Source organism: Ostrinia nubilalis, chromosome 27 (genome assembly GCF_963855985.1).
Source record: "Ostrinia nubilalis chromosome 27, ilOstNubi1.1, whole genome shotgun sequence".
Classification (NCBI taxonomy): domain Eukaryota; kingdom Metazoa; phylum Arthropoda; class Insecta; order Lepidoptera; family Crambidae; genus Ostrinia; species Ostrinia nubilalis.
The window spans coordinates 3,240,321-3,255,890 of NC_087114.1; the positions used below are offsets into that span (position 1 = coordinate 3,240,321).

Consider the following 15,570-nt stretch of genomic DNA (forward strand, 5'->3'; position numbering starts at 1 on the left):
CCCGCATGGTCTAACTGCGCCTTGAAAAAGGATTTTGGATGTATATCAAGGAATTAATATCGCCATTATTGTCCCAGCAACACCCCCTCATTCTGTCGGTGAAGACGGAGAACCGGCCGGGCCAGTCCTCGCACAATCCGTACCTCGCGTTCAGGCGGCGGACGGAGAAGATGCAGACCAGGAAGAACAGGTGAGAATAGATTTTTTTTTTTTTATCCACAACGAGGAAGCTCTTAGCCTGTATCTCACCTGATGATAAGTGACGATCAGGCCGAAGGTGGAAGCGAGCTTCACCCGGAATCCTCAACCACGGAGGAACTGGCTATCTTACCTCTAACTGCCGGAACACAATAATGCTGTTAACATTGTTGTTATGGCGACAGACTTAGGTAAGATGGTGGTAGCTAGCCAGGCGGACTTAGAACAAGCCCTACCACCAACCATATATACCAATATAGAGATAAAATAGGTAATTTGGCACACAAGGTTTCAAATAGTTCGTTTGAAGCTGCTGCTACTGCTGGACAGATACCTCTCCTCAGATTTTTACAACGATCGGTTAGGACATCCGCGAACTTCACCAGATCGTCGGTCTGAGTGGACGATATCAAATGGTAGATCTATGCAAAATATAGAAGGTCCCCGAAGTTTAGTCGTGATAATGTGTGCCACGACGCTGAAATGAGGGTTTTCGCTAATGAAAGATCCGCTAGATGGCGGGACGTGGATGTGGGGTCTGACTGATTTTGACATATCTGTCAATGTCATGTCAAAAATAACCAATCATGCAGCATTTGGACCTCGCGTCTACGTATTGCCCTCTGGCGGATTTTCCATTCTCGAAAACCCTCATTGGAACTGGAACCATTGCGCCTTCCGGTTAAGACAGCAAATGAAGAAGCAGTTATCATGCTATAAGACTATCTCTACCTTTTGCTTCCGCCACTGCAACTCCTGAGTGGTCTTATATCTAGGGCCTTGTAAAACCTAACCATTTAGTGACCAACAATAGGGAACCACGTGCATGCATCTCACCTGTCGAAAATGATGATCGAAACCGAAGGGGGCAGTGAGAATCGCTGACAAGCCTCATCAGAGAGGCTGGCTATCTTCTTACCATGTGATCTAACCTTACAATTCATTTTTTCCAGGAAAAACGACGAGAGTTCGTACGAGAAGATGCTGAAACTCCGTCGGGACTTGGCGCGGGCGCTAACACTCCTGGAACTGGTCGCGAGGCGGGAGACCGCCAAGCGAGAGCTGGTCAAGCTCACGGCATCCTTGGCGGAGCGACGGTATGCGGCGGGTGACTTCGCGAACCAACTGCTGCCTGACCCACCGCCTAGGTATAAGAAAGTTCTAGATTTCAGTATATTTTTACAGGAAATATTGCTAGATCTAGGTAGTTAGTTCTGTCATATGAGAAGATACAATAGCCAAAATAACAACTTCTACCTGACCCACCGCCTAGGTATGGGAAAAATCTAGTAGTGTGTAATATTTCATGGAAATATTGCTAGGTCTAGCTAGGTAGCTCGGAATATATTCCTGCACATCATCATCATCATCAACAGCCCTTTACAGTCCACTGCTGGACTATGAGCCTCCTCCACTATAGTGGAGGGTTTTGCCATATTCCTGCACGTGAGAGCATAAAATAGATAAAATAGTTGGAGATTGCTAAGATACGAAAGGATTAAAAAGTAGTCAATAAATTCTGGAGATTTCTAGAAATCAAAAGGCAACTGTTCCGCTTCTTTCACCTTAAACCATGGTACGCGGCGGATGACTTCGCGACCCAACTGCGATTAGGAATCCGGCTCGAAGGACCAAAGTTAGGTTCCTAACGTAAAAAAGTGGTGTAACGATAACGATGGTAGGCTTCGGAAAATATTCGTGTTTTTTAAAGCTTGTGTCCGGAATGAACGGCGATTGACGGTCCAAATACTGTAGCTTTTATGGTGGTTAAATTCACGTGTAGGTACCCACTAAACTTGGTGTATCTTCACAACTACCCACGTTTCCAGGCCGGCGTATCCCACCGTTCCGCTGACGACGTCATCGTTTCGTGCGTACAGCGCCCCCCATTACCCCCCACGGGCGCCGCCCACCCCCCAAGATCTGCCGAGACAGGTGAGATATCACACACACACATTGTACACTGGTTCATATACACACAACATGCACACACTTCATGGGTTAAAGATGACCCACGCTGTACTGTCCCACCAAACTCAATGACAGGGGGGCGCTACCATCGTTCAACTTTATGGTTTCCAACATGGCAAAAATCGGAACCAGTGATACGGTGGCGCCCCGCTGTCAATGTCATGGATAGGACAGTTCAGTATTTTGGAACTATAACATGTTGATAGTTTTTTGTTCTTTTCGTTGTCATATGCGTGCGAGTTGGATGGAAAATGTTCCAAAAAGTCTGCATTCAAATCGCGTTTATCGCAGCTGAGCATTATTATGATTTTTCAATCGATTTTGAATGTTACTTTGTAGCCTTAAAGTTCAAGTCTATTGGGGAAATGAAAACTCCATAATTAAAAACCTTTTTTTTCGTGGATAAATTCGGGATATTTTTTCTCAATTTGAGGTAAAAGTCCTAAATTAATTTCAGTTTTTGTGCATAACTTGTGCTATTCTTATGTGTAAGCTTCAACATTTTCAAGTTTCATTTAAATTTGTCCAGTATTTTCTGCGCGAAGAAGCAAAAATCCATTCATCCGCACTTTATTTCCTACATTAAAACCTATTCTGGTTTCATTCCCTACATTTTAGACGAATTTTCACAGTTTTCTTACCCTTCTTTACTCGCTTTGGAAACTTCAATGCATTTTGCAATAAGGTCCGTCGTTATGCTTATCATCATCAACAAAATTTTGAACACACAGTCATTGCATTTTTATTATGTATATTGTATAGCTTCCGCTCGCAAGATCACAAAATAAATGCCACAAAGTAAGATATTTTTATTTATACAATCATTATTTTATTTTTAGTTTGTAAACACATCTACAGTTTTGTATTTAACGTGATCATTATTTATAATGACTGTATTTTAAATACACTCAACATCAAATAAACCGCACCTTCCGCGACGCGAACTTTAAAGATTTTCTTCTGACACAATCATGGTACCCCAACAATATTGGTGTTATTTGAAAGTCCAATAAATATCCTTAAAGAAAAATACATTTCATTTCTAAATAAATGATTAACATATACCATAAATGTGTCTTGAAAATAGACCTCACTTTGGGCTCACCTCTGGGATCAATTAGACCAATTTTTATGGTTATAAAACCAAATAAAGATCTCACGTGTCCTCTTTAACAGATGGATAGCGATTAATCCCAACTTAACAGTTTTATAGTCATAAAAAATGGCTATAGCGTAACTACCTATTTTTTGAAGAAGTGACTCTGGATTCTTGTAAAGACACAATTTTGGGGTAAAAACCTTTCCTTTAATGAAGTGAAGTTTACAACTAGGCTTTCAAATGGTACCAACGTTGGTGGGAAGTGGGGATGCATACGTTTGATAAGTGCTTGTCGCGGGAGGTGCGATTTATTTGATGCCGAGTGTATTTATTTCAACTGTAAACGGAATGATCTTAGTCATTATGAAAAATGTTCATGTTGATTTTTTTGCGAAAGACTTACCTATAAGAAAATTTTGTCCATAAAAGAATCTAAAAAACAACATCTGCAAACGGTCTGTTGAAATATCAATATCGGTTTGTGACAAGTGTGACGCTACTTAAAGATAAGTTAATATAACTTGGTGTGACAAGCAAGACCATAATAAAACTCGTACAAATCTCATAAAACTCATTTATTTTGCAAATAGGCTTTTAAAAAGCACTTTTACACGTCCCATTGTTAACCCTACCATTGCTTCGGGACAATAAATGAGCCAGTGCTAAGAAGAAGCAGCGCAAGAAACTCAGTCACTATTGAGTTTCTGTTGTCAAATACTTTAGCTCCATTTCATTATGATTTATTTATACTACCAATCTGATCATGGCTCCATCGAGGGGCTTTATTAGATGTCCCCTTATCTTTTGGACTCTACCAGTAGTGCTAAGAGGAGTACACCGAAATAAACTTGAGTCACCACTAAACACCTATCGGCCTAAGCCACTGTGTCTTAAATCGACCAATAACTTCGCATCTTTCTCGTTGGTAATAACTTCAAACTCCTATGTTCTTCTGATTAATTTAGTTGAGGGTCTAATGAAGTTTAACTTTTCCCGGGACAAACTTGACCTTCACTGGTTGGGTTTTTGTTGGCGGTCAAGCTGTAGATCCTCTACACAAGAGTAGCAGCGGTGGGAATAATCCCGTTTTGTTAGTAATAATTTACCTAAACCATGAAGGGCCAAAGAGCTGAAATAACAAAATGTTATGGATGACATTACGTAGACGTACTCTCATAGCGCTCACACTCGTCACTTAACCACTGATATCGAAACCAAAACTGCCGTATACCAAACAACACCTATAAATCCAAAAAACATAAAATTATGAAGGCCCAGTATTATGTAGGTGTTTGGTTGCCTTACAGCGCGAGAAGCGATCGTACAAGAAACGGAAACCACGACACCCCGCCGTCGGCACCGTGCCGGGGCTGCGAGGTGAGTGCACATTCCGTTCCCAGCGTGGGCGTAGCTGGGGTGAGAGGGTAAAAATGGGAATAAGTTGGGTAAAAGTGGGAATAAGTTGGGCAAAAGTGGGAATTACTTGGGTAAAACTGGGAATAAGTTGGGTAAACTGTGAATAAGTTAAGTAAAACTGGGAATAAGATGGGTAAAACTCGGAATAAATTGGGTAAAATGGGAATAAGATAGTAAAAGTTAATTTAATTTGAGTACAGAGGGATAAAACTGGGTATTAATTGGGTAGGATTAAGTATAAATGGATATAAGTTAGATAGAACTGTGAATCAGTTGAGTGTTACCGAGTATAACTGGGAAAAATTGATAGAAAGGGACATAATAGCTACCATGAGATGCCTTAGATTAAACTTGGGTTAAACAGGGTCCAGATGAGTATACCTAAGTTGAGTATAGCAGGGTTTAGTGGATACTGGGGACTGTGTAACTGGGGATAAATTGAGTAAAAGGGGATTAAAAAGCGGAAAAAAGACGCCCGTTAGAGTAAAGATGTATTGTGTCCAACTCGGTATAGTAAATGGCTTAGGAGCGGAGAAAATAGGTCAAGTAAAAAAATAATTAAGGGATGGAAGGGAAAGTAAAAGATTGGGAAAAGAATGTTTGTAATATTCAGGATAAAAGTGGGATACAAATTAAATAATAGGGTAAGTATAGGGGGCAAACAATCTGAAAGGGTAAGTAAATGTAGTAAGATAGTGAATAGATAGCCCAATGGTGAACCAGTTAAAAAGGGTAAGTTGGGGTAAGTACAGATTAAAAACTGGGGTAAGTGGGCGACATGGGTCAAAGATAGATGACTAGGTAAAAATATTTTTTTATGAATTTTTAATGTTTTTTTAAACATTTTTTTAAACCCGTCCCCAGTTACGCCCATGTTTATGATGTGCAATAAAGTCGAAAATCGCAGGGGTAAATGAAGCTATCACATACTTTCACCACGATAGCCGAACGGTGAAGGGGTCGGACTGGCCGACTCGTGATCCGGGGAACGCGGGTTCGGTCCCCGCCGCCGCTCGACTATTGTGGTGAACTCACTCGTGACACAAGCATATTTAGCTTAGTACGAGGGGCTAACGGGACTATTAGTAATTTGTGTAATAACAAATCACTAATAATCTTCTTTCGTGCTACCAAGCTGCTTACTCCTTGGATTTTTTTTATATTTACCAAGTTTCAATGTGTCGTGCACGTAAAATGGCTACTGTTCTCGTATAAGCGGCAACTTATTATGGGCGGATTTTAGAATGAATGAGGTAGGAATAAAGCAGGCTCTTTTATTGGTCAGCACTACATGTTGGCCCCAATGTTGGTCCCAACGTCTCTTGTCCAATATGGATGTAGAATATAGTATTGGTACCAATGTTGGGCAAGCTATTTTCTAGATCCACGCGGAAAAGTGGCGTTGGGGCCAACATTGGGGCTAACGTGGAGTCGGCCTTATTTTAAACTCGGTTCAAATTCAAGCTTAGATACTATTCTGTGATTCATTGAATTTAAATATTTGAACAATTTTGAAATGAAATGGATTTATTCTTGATTTTGAATCGAATTTTACAATATCTAAAGCCCGGTCCGTGAGCACGTAGAATTTTGTCCAATGACCCCTAGCTACCCATCCTTATCGCTCGCGAGTAATTATATTGCTGTCGCGACTGTGCGACTGGCACCCGTAGTGAGTGTGCGAGCGCAACATAATTACGCGCGAGCGATAAGGATGGGTAGCTAGGGGTCAATGGACAAAATTCTACGTGCTCACGGACCAGACTATACAAAATGAACTTTACTACAGGTGTAGTGCATAACTGAGTCAGTGCCTGACGTGCGGCTCGGAAGGGGTGCCATAATATAATAGCACATGACTTGACAGAGCATACAGGTCTGAAGCACATCTGAAGTCTCGCTGACGTTTGACGTCACCAAAACACCCCCCATACCCCAGGCACTGACTCAGTAATGCGCTAGCTGTGATTGTTTATTTATTACAATATGTACAGGCTACGATTTTGCAAATAAAGGTGTTTTAAATTTAATATCCCACGGATTTCACCCGCAAGTGTCCTTTTCATACAAATTTTATTGTAATGGGGACAATGTGACGTTTGTCAATTCGCAGACACCTTATCCAATATTATAGATGACCTACACTGAACTGTCTCACCAAACTCATTGACAGGGGGGCGCCACCATCGTTCAACTATACAGGGTGGAAACGATAAGTGATCTCACTCGATTATTTCTAAACTATACAAGATATCGAAAAACTGGTTACTGATCCTGAAAGTGCTTCACTAGCTCTTTCAAACGGTACCAATAATAGGTTACAAAATAAATTGGATCTATCCGAAAATTCAATGTTTCCAGCTTCCATACTAACTAACTAGTAACACAGAATAAGTAATAGTACAGGTACAGAAGGATTACTCCGCAAGACGATTTAAATAAATGCGAGTCTTGCTGCGACGCGATACAGTGGAATTCAGCTCGCACAGCACTACGTACCTACAATTTTATTCACCTACAAGTTTTGTCTCTTTCTATCGCGTGCCTCTGAACTCTTCTTACGCTGTTAGGGTTGCTGTCTAGTGAAAAAAAAAATTAATCTACTTATATGTCATGAGGTACGTACCTCATGACACGTATGTATGTAAGTACGCATTCATTATGGAAAACCTTGGGAGAGGCCTTTGTCCAGCAGTGGACGTCATTTGGCTGAAACGAACGAACGCATTCTGAGCAGTAGTCATGGTAGGTTAGGTTCCTATACTATCCTAAGAATTATTGATTACCTACATGGCCAACATACCTTTCAGCATCTTTGGGAAGCGAAAAAAAAGATAAATCCGGTAGATTTCTTTTCGAATTTAAACACCCGAACGCCGCACAATATTTCTTTCTCTTTATGTTCATTTTTAAATAATACTTCGATCATAGAATTAGGTACTACAACGCACGCCAGCGTCCTGACGGGCGCGCGCGTGACACTCGACTGATATAATACCCGCCGGCGGGGCGCTTCGCTGTAGGTAATTATCGGATGTACCGCGCGGAGTGAGCCAGGCCTGCTAGTAATGCTATATGCCAGCTAACTGTATGCCAGCCACACATTTTAGAAGTGTTAAAAAATAATTAAATAATGAACTCATCAAATAAACTCGTATATTGTATTCTTATTGAAAAACATTGGTCAAGATATGAGTGACATGATTGTGGTTATACTAAATGTATGGAAACTGGAAACATTGAATTTTCAGATACATCCAGTTTGTTTTGTAACCTATTATTGATACCGTTAGATAGAGCTCATGAAGTACTTTCAGGAGCAGTAACTAATTTTTGGATATCTTGTATAGTTTATAAATAAACTAGTGAGATCACTTATCGTTTCCACCCTGTATAGTTTCCAACATGGCAAAAATAGGAACCAGGACCGGTATTGACGGTGGCGCCCCCTGTCAATGTCACGGGTGGGACATTTCAATGTATTGGGTCTATAACCATGAATTTACCATAACAACAACCATAAACCATCTCTAACATGCATCTCCAACGACCATTCCAGAAGGAGCGATGTGCTCGTCATCAGAAGAGGAAAGCACGAGGCCGGAGGTGCCGCCAGTGGACGACGGTCCTTTTGCGTTCAGGCGGAAACCCGGCTGTTACTACGAGATGGTGAGTTTCAAAGATAAATAGGTCACAGGTTCGGTTCTCGCAGAGTGCAAACTAATAGCGATATAACATAATGCGACAACAAAACAGAGTGTAGAAATTGGTGATTGATGGACATAATCTGTGAAGCTGAAGTGGCAATAGGCAGAGCACATAGAGGTAATATGCAGAACAGATGGCCGATGGGGAAGCAAGGTTCTGGAGTAGAGGCCATGTACTGGCGGAAGACGCAGCGTGCGACGTCTACCTACAAGGTGGACAGATGACCTCACAAAGGTTGCAGGAAGGCGCTGGATGCATTCCGCTAGCGCTACCAACCGATCAATTTAGGTCCAGGCCTATGTTCAGCAGTGGACGTCCTGTGGCTGATATGATGATGACGACCATGACATAAACATAGCATTAAATGCAATAGGCAGTAAAGATAGTGAGCTGCTTGACTAAATTTAGTCTATTACACGAATTAATGAAGATAAGTAAATATTACATGTCAAATCTAGTTTATAAAACCGCATCGTTTTTGTTACAGCCGACGTCGACGTTGTGCGGGGACCCTCTCGATCCGGATAGACCGTCTCACGACGTTCTATACGACCACGAACTCGACGAACGGTATAGGTAAGTTCATTCATTCATTCATTCATTCATTCATTCATTGAATCATTCGTTCTTTAAAAGTAATATAAAAAAGTTATAAAAGTCATTTATGTATTTTGCAATTAGGCTTTTAAAAAGCTCTTACGCACCTGATGTTACCTTTTTACATCAAAGTGCATCCAACAAATACCCATCTTTTTAACTTTGAGGAATACCTGTTACGTTTGTACTTTGAATTTTTTTACTTTTTATTTTACCCTCTCGTACCAAGATAAATATGCTTGTTGTTACGAGTGGGTTCATCATGCTATTCGAGCAGCGCGCGGCGAGATTCGAACCCGGCCAGACTAATGTAACATGATGTACTGGGACGATACCCATTTCATTGACCGGCGCGCGCGAGAAAATAGCATTTTATTAACAGTTCTTAGAGTCGTAATTGCTTACAACTGATTACCTGACATTTCACGACATTTGACATGCGTCGGAAGCCGGTCGGCTCGCGCATTCCACCGCATTTTTGGCCGAACGGACGCTGCGCTACGCGCCGACTCGCGCCGGTCAATGTGAATCCTGCCTTAATTGTTTATGTCAAGTCATATTAATTAAAATTTACTGTCGTATCGCAGGTTCAACCTCACATCCCTCAACTACCCGTATCCACACTGCATCGGTTTCGCGCGGCGGCGCGTCGGGCGCGGTGGTCGCGTGTTATTGGACAGAGTGCGGACGCCGCTCGACGACCTCTGGCCGCGGCTGCCATTCCAGTTCCAAGGGTCCACGGAGTACCGCCGGGAGCGGGACGAGGAGGTATGTAGAATAGAATTTAAATTTTTGACTTTGACTTTTGACTTTTGACTTTGACTTTGACTTTGACTTTTGACTTTGACTTTGATTTTTGACTTTGACTTTTTACTTTGACTTTTGACTTTGACTTTTGACTTAGACTTTGTCTTCTGACTGACTTCTGACGTTGACTTCTTCTGAGTTTGACTTTTAAATATTGACTTCAACTTTTGCAGTTAACTTTGACTAATGACTTTGAAAGTCATAATATCCGTCGTAAAAGTAATTTACTTTCTGCAAATAGGCTAGGCAAAAAAGCGTTTTGATTTGAAAGTAATCAAAGTCTTTGATTACTTCATTTGATTTCTGTCATTTCACTTTGATCCTTGATTTCGACTTTGACCTTAACTTTTCATCTTTGACTTACAGCTACTTACACTTTCATCCAAAACTGTCATTGTCACTTTGTTTGCAAGTTTCACTCTAACAGCTACGCAAGTACGCAATCATGTATCTGTTTAGTTTATAAAATTTCGTCAACAATATTCATTAAACCATACAATTTGCCCACAGGTGGAGCTCGAGACGAAAGCGCATCGGACGCCCAAAGAGATGACCCGCGACTACCATTCCGGCGGCAAGCATCCCTGGAGGCACGCTTTCAGACAACACCTGGCCAAACACCCGCACCTTTGGACCGAGCCCAAGTCAGAACCCAAACCAGAACTCGAACTCAAGATCGAGTTCGACCCAGACGTAACCGAGTTCAAAACAAACGAGTACGAAGCTAGTGAAAACAAAATCAGTGATACGGACGCGAGTGAAAACAAGATCAGTGATACGGACGCGAGTGAAAACAAAATAAGTGATGCGTGCGATAATAGAGTCAGTGTTAGGGACAGTGTGACGTATAAAGGTGTAGGAGGCAGTGACGCGGCCCGGACTATAGAGTGCAATGTTAAGGACAGCCTTGATAGGGCTAGAAGGAAGCGGTCGTGGAGCGGTTGTAGCGATTCGAGTTATGATTCCGATGAGAGTCTACAGCCTGTTGAGAGAGAGTTTGAAAAGTTCATCACCGAGGTCAATAAGAAATGGTGAGTTTGTTATCCTAATTTAATTTAAAAGCTCTTTTAAAGTAGACTTTTTGATCACGGTATCTCCCAAGTAACATTTTACTCCATTTAAGAGTTCACTAGTCGTTCACATGTACTCCACAAGCTGTGTATGTCAGCTGTATACGAGCTGTATAGCTTGCTATAATGCTTTTATAGAACCAGTTTGGGCACAAATTGGACAGCCTTAAGTTCACTATGGCTGTACATTAGCAGTATAATAGCATTATAATAGCAGTTTAAGTAGTAACATCGGACTTAAGGCTGACTTACGGCACTATATGGGACGCAGTGTGAACCATACAACGTACGTGAGTGTAATAAAGAGTAACAAGTGGCTAAATGCACAGCTTTCAAAGTTATAAAGTCCGACAAAAGTACTCCAATGCTACATAAAGTTCACGTGTGTCCTAAATTATTTCCACATTTTAATATTAGTTTGGTATTTGTACGTGAGTGCCAAGAGGGAAACAACTCGGGCGGATAATCATTTATGCAAATAATAACACGGGTTTTAAATACTTAATAATGTTAATGCCATTGGGAATGCAACTTTATCGTGAAATGTATACATATTTACAGCTAAAATATTTACGCGCCTCTGTAAAAACGCGATATTCATTTTAAAATATTTAAAACTGGCTGAGAGGAAATCTACAATTTTCAGTTTTTGATATTGTATTGGCATTATAATTATATTACGGTAATTAATTATAACATGAAACCAAAACTCAATCGCTCTATCTGCGAATTTTGTGATAAATCTGCATTAATTTTGGAGATTTATTTGGTAAATATTTTAGGTTATGTAGAACAAAATGGTGGAAATGAAATACGGCTATGTGAACTGTTATAACTCCGATTTAATGCGGTGAGCGTATATTAGGTTCACATGTGTTCTGTTAGAATGCTGTTATCTATATGAAGTTCCACATTTGTACCACTACAGCGCTAATGTCTATAAATTTATTCTAATGTGACCTTATGTACAGCTTTAAGATGTACCTAGTTCAGGTCAATTGTGTATCTTTAATTCTTTCAAATACTGAAATTTTAGAGATCCGCAATAAAAATTATTAATGTCCGTTAAATCGCCTAGCCCAGCTACTAATAGTCAAGTATGAATACCTAAAGCATCAGACGGTAGTGTTCCCGGTTTAAATTCGTTTATTATGCCTGACAATTTATTCAAAGCGGAATGAGGAATACGATTTTCAATAGCCCATGTTCTTATTTTTTTGCGAAAGGTTAAATAAATAATTGTCCAAATCAAAATTGTATTCACTATCACTAGAACTGCAATCATCACACTCTGATATCTGTATATTTTGAAGGGAACTTTCAGGTTCAGGCATAATATTTTCCTCTGCATCATGTACAGAACCACCATGAACAACTAAAAACAGGCTTGGGGAAAAGTGTAATAGAATATCACATTCACATTCATGTTCAGCTTAAAGCAAATAAGAGTAGTACTTGTGGACAAATAAACTGCTATTGATGTTAATGGACAACACATTATAGTCCTTTTAACAGCCTACAGTGCACATGCGAACCATTGAAACACTTTTGTACAGATAGTGCAAAAAGGTTATTTAATTATCACAAACAAGTCCTACTACAGCTACTAGCTGTATAACAGTCTAAAACAAGTAAACATAACAGCCTTTGGCTTTATAAATGACCACGTGTGTTCTATTAAAATGCTAGCTCTATAACATCGTACAAGTAGGCCGTTAAACAGCGATTGCCGTATCTCTACCCTCCTATAATGCTCTTAGTCAGACGGCTGACTAAAGGATAGTTGTTAGAGTATTATAACACCAACAATCGTATAAAAGTATAACTCTACACTAGTCTACACTCCTATAAGTCCCTTAGACAGGTATAGGTGTAATTAATTGCAATAATACAGCTTATACATCACGAGTGAACTGTACTAATGCTTTAAGTACACATTGGAACTAAATGTGAACTCTTAAATGGAGTAAAATGCTACTTGGGCTGTCGCGCGTTTCTATAACCACACACTGACGCTCGTATTCACAAACGATGCTTGCTTAAGTGAAGCAGCAAATCGAACGCACAGCGTTGAATAGAGCTCTGTGATTGGTTCGTGTGTCACCCTGTGCGTCCACGCGCACTGTGAGACCTCATAGTATTGTCACAGAATAATAATAAGTACTACGTACAGAAGTTTTACTTCGCGAAGATATTTAAAAAAATGTATGCTCAATGTCATTAACAATATGGTATAATTTAGCCTGTCTCAAGAGTCAAGCACCATTTTGTTGACAAACGTCAGTTATCGGCACTGCGCCGAAGCTATAGGGCTGACTTCGGTAAAATGATGTGACGTGAGGTGCCAAACTGCGGAAAATGGCGGAGGAAATACATGATTTAGCATGAATTATCATGAATAATATTAATTACTTATTTACCTCTCAGTGTCTTGAGGCAACTTAAAAAAGTACATTCTGTGTTTTTATTATTATTTAGGCAGTTAAATACTGCACAGTATTTAGTACACCATTTTCTTTATTTTCTTCCATCATACACAAGAATACGCGTGCGTGAGTCAATGTTCGCTCGTATGTGAGGCCTTGTCGAATAGTATCCTGTAGGCGGGCTTTCGATGTAAACTCGCGGAGATGAACAGGCCTGGTAATGTTTGTGAATATCGGCGTAACTGTTCCAATGCAGTTGTCATAATTTTTCTTGTCGTTTTTAAACATATTGCACAATTATTACGAAATTCAAAGGCTAAGTACGGAATTTAGCCCAGTAAAACTGAACTTTTGGTGTGTAAGGTGGACAGATGACTTTATGAAGGTAGAAGGAAGCCACTGGACGCAGGCCGTTTACAATAATCCGATATAAAAATTTATTGGGGAGGCCTTTGTTAATAGTGGATGTTATGTGACTGAAATGATGATGATTAATTGACTATGTCTATGAAGAATCAATATTTTTTTTAAAAGTTCCTTGTATATTATAATGAATTTTACTGCCTACTCTGCCTTCACTAGTTGAGTTTGTTTAAAGGCCAAGCTGTAGACTAAATATACTGAAGTTGCAGTAGTGGTGGGCTTAATGGTGGTATCTTAATCAATATTGATGCCGATGAGACGTTTTTTGGGAGTTTGGTTCATATGAAGACAGTTTTTTGGAGGTGGTCCTTTTAAATATCACTGTCTAGCACAAGTTTTTACAGCAACACAACTGTACTGTTTTTTAAATGTGCGTTTTCAACACTAAACTTACATAAAACTTTTCCTCCCCCAGGTTACACTTCCGACCTAAAACGCCGCCTCCCTCACCACCCTCCCCCACCCCAGTCTCCGACGACGTCCTTCCCATAGCGTTGGACACGCCCCTAGCGGTCGAACTCCGCTCTCACCCCTCCGACAACTTACAACCCTTCACAACCACCGAGTTCACCCTCACCGACCTATACGGAGATATCAACCCCGAAGAAAAAGACCACAGCGGTAGCAATCTCGATATCAGCGGAGAGGATTTGCTCGGTGAAAACTTCACCGGATTGACCGAAGCTCAAGTGGAAAGCATTCTGTCCGAGACGGATCTTAAAGCGTTGGCCGATGTGGATTTGACTAAGGACGATAAGAAACTGCCCGATGAGTTGTTGGAGTTGGTGAACGATGAGAGAGATCCTTTTTTATTACAAGGCCAGGGCGCGGATGGGCGTGCCGGCTCTGGCTCAAGGAAGCGGAAGGCGGACGCGTTCGGATCCACCGCTGTACAGGTAATTATTATTATTATTTCAAATAACATTTTCTAGGGCGCTTACACGTCCCAAATATACCACCACTTCGGGACAACATGGGCTGGTGCTAAGAAGAAGTGGCAGAAGAAACTCCAGTCACTTTTGTCAGCCTCTTTTTTTTGTATTTCTACTATGGATAGAGTTATTATTATTTATTATCCACCGCAACTACTGGCCGTCGCTGTGTCGTAGAGCACACAGAAGGTAACGCTCAGTACCGCCCGGTTGTGCACAGTAACTGTGCAGTTTGTAAGGTGTGTGACGTGACGCACAGTCTTGACAAGACTCATAGCCTCCGTAACTACTGGCCCTCATTGTCTCGGAGAGCCCTAAGGTAAAGCACAGCACGCACAGTAACTGTGCTGCCTGTAGATAACGTATAATAATGTCCGCGGCGCACATTAACTATTTTTTTTCATACTTTAACTCGATATTTCTAGTTTAAAAATATGTTTTGTATTACTGGTTTGAAACTTCGATAACTGGTTTTTAACATCAGCATTGTGGAAAATGGTTTTTTTTTTCAAGTATTCGTCAACACTTCGCCGCCGAATCCGATCGTCATTGATTGGTGTAGTAAATATAGAAAATTTGATTCCTGGTCACAATAAAATTAATAAACACAATCTGTTAACCCTTTACCTACGGGCCCTTGGAAACCCAAAGTCGCCTCTCAATACGGGATATTTTAACCCATAAAATTGTTTGCTCCACTTTACATCAAGATATTTTAAAAAGTATGAGACTTACGGTATTGAAATTTGGAATATTATATTCTGCAACTAATGTAGTTTCATAATTACATTTTATTGTTTTTTTGTCGTAAACCGTGATTTAGTATTGGCTTTGCCAAAATAACAATAGATGCCACCCGTATTGAGAAGTGACTTTTGACTTGGCAACTATAGGTGCCTCCCGTAGGTAAGAGGTTAATTAAT

At 40.5% G+C, this 15,570-nt stretch overlaps 1 protein-coding gene across 1 annotated transcript in view; it reads left to right on the forward strand.

Annotated features, from left to right (window-relative positions):
- LOC135084793 (uncharacterized) overlaps positions 1-15,570 on the forward strand; it is a 154,637-nt gene that overhangs the window by 126,857 nt on the left and 12,210 nt on the right. The window contains exons 5-13 of the mRNA XM_063979531.1: positions 78-190; positions 1,152-1,346; positions 2,028-2,133; positions 4,576-4,645; positions 8,244-8,353; positions 8,880-8,968; positions 9,577-9,757; positions 10,307-10,827; positions 14,131-14,611. Of these exons, the coding sequence (XP_063835601.1) occupies positions 78-190; positions 1,152-1,346; positions 2,028-2,133; positions 4,576-4,645; positions 8,244-8,353; positions 8,880-8,968; positions 9,577-9,757; positions 10,307-10,827; positions 14,131-14,611 (1,866 nt within the window). The remainder of the gene's footprint in view (positions 1-77; positions 191-1,151; positions 1,347-2,027; positions 2,134-4,575; positions 4,646-8,243; positions 8,354-8,879; positions 8,969-9,576; positions 9,758-10,306; positions 10,828-14,130; positions 14,612-15,570) is intronic.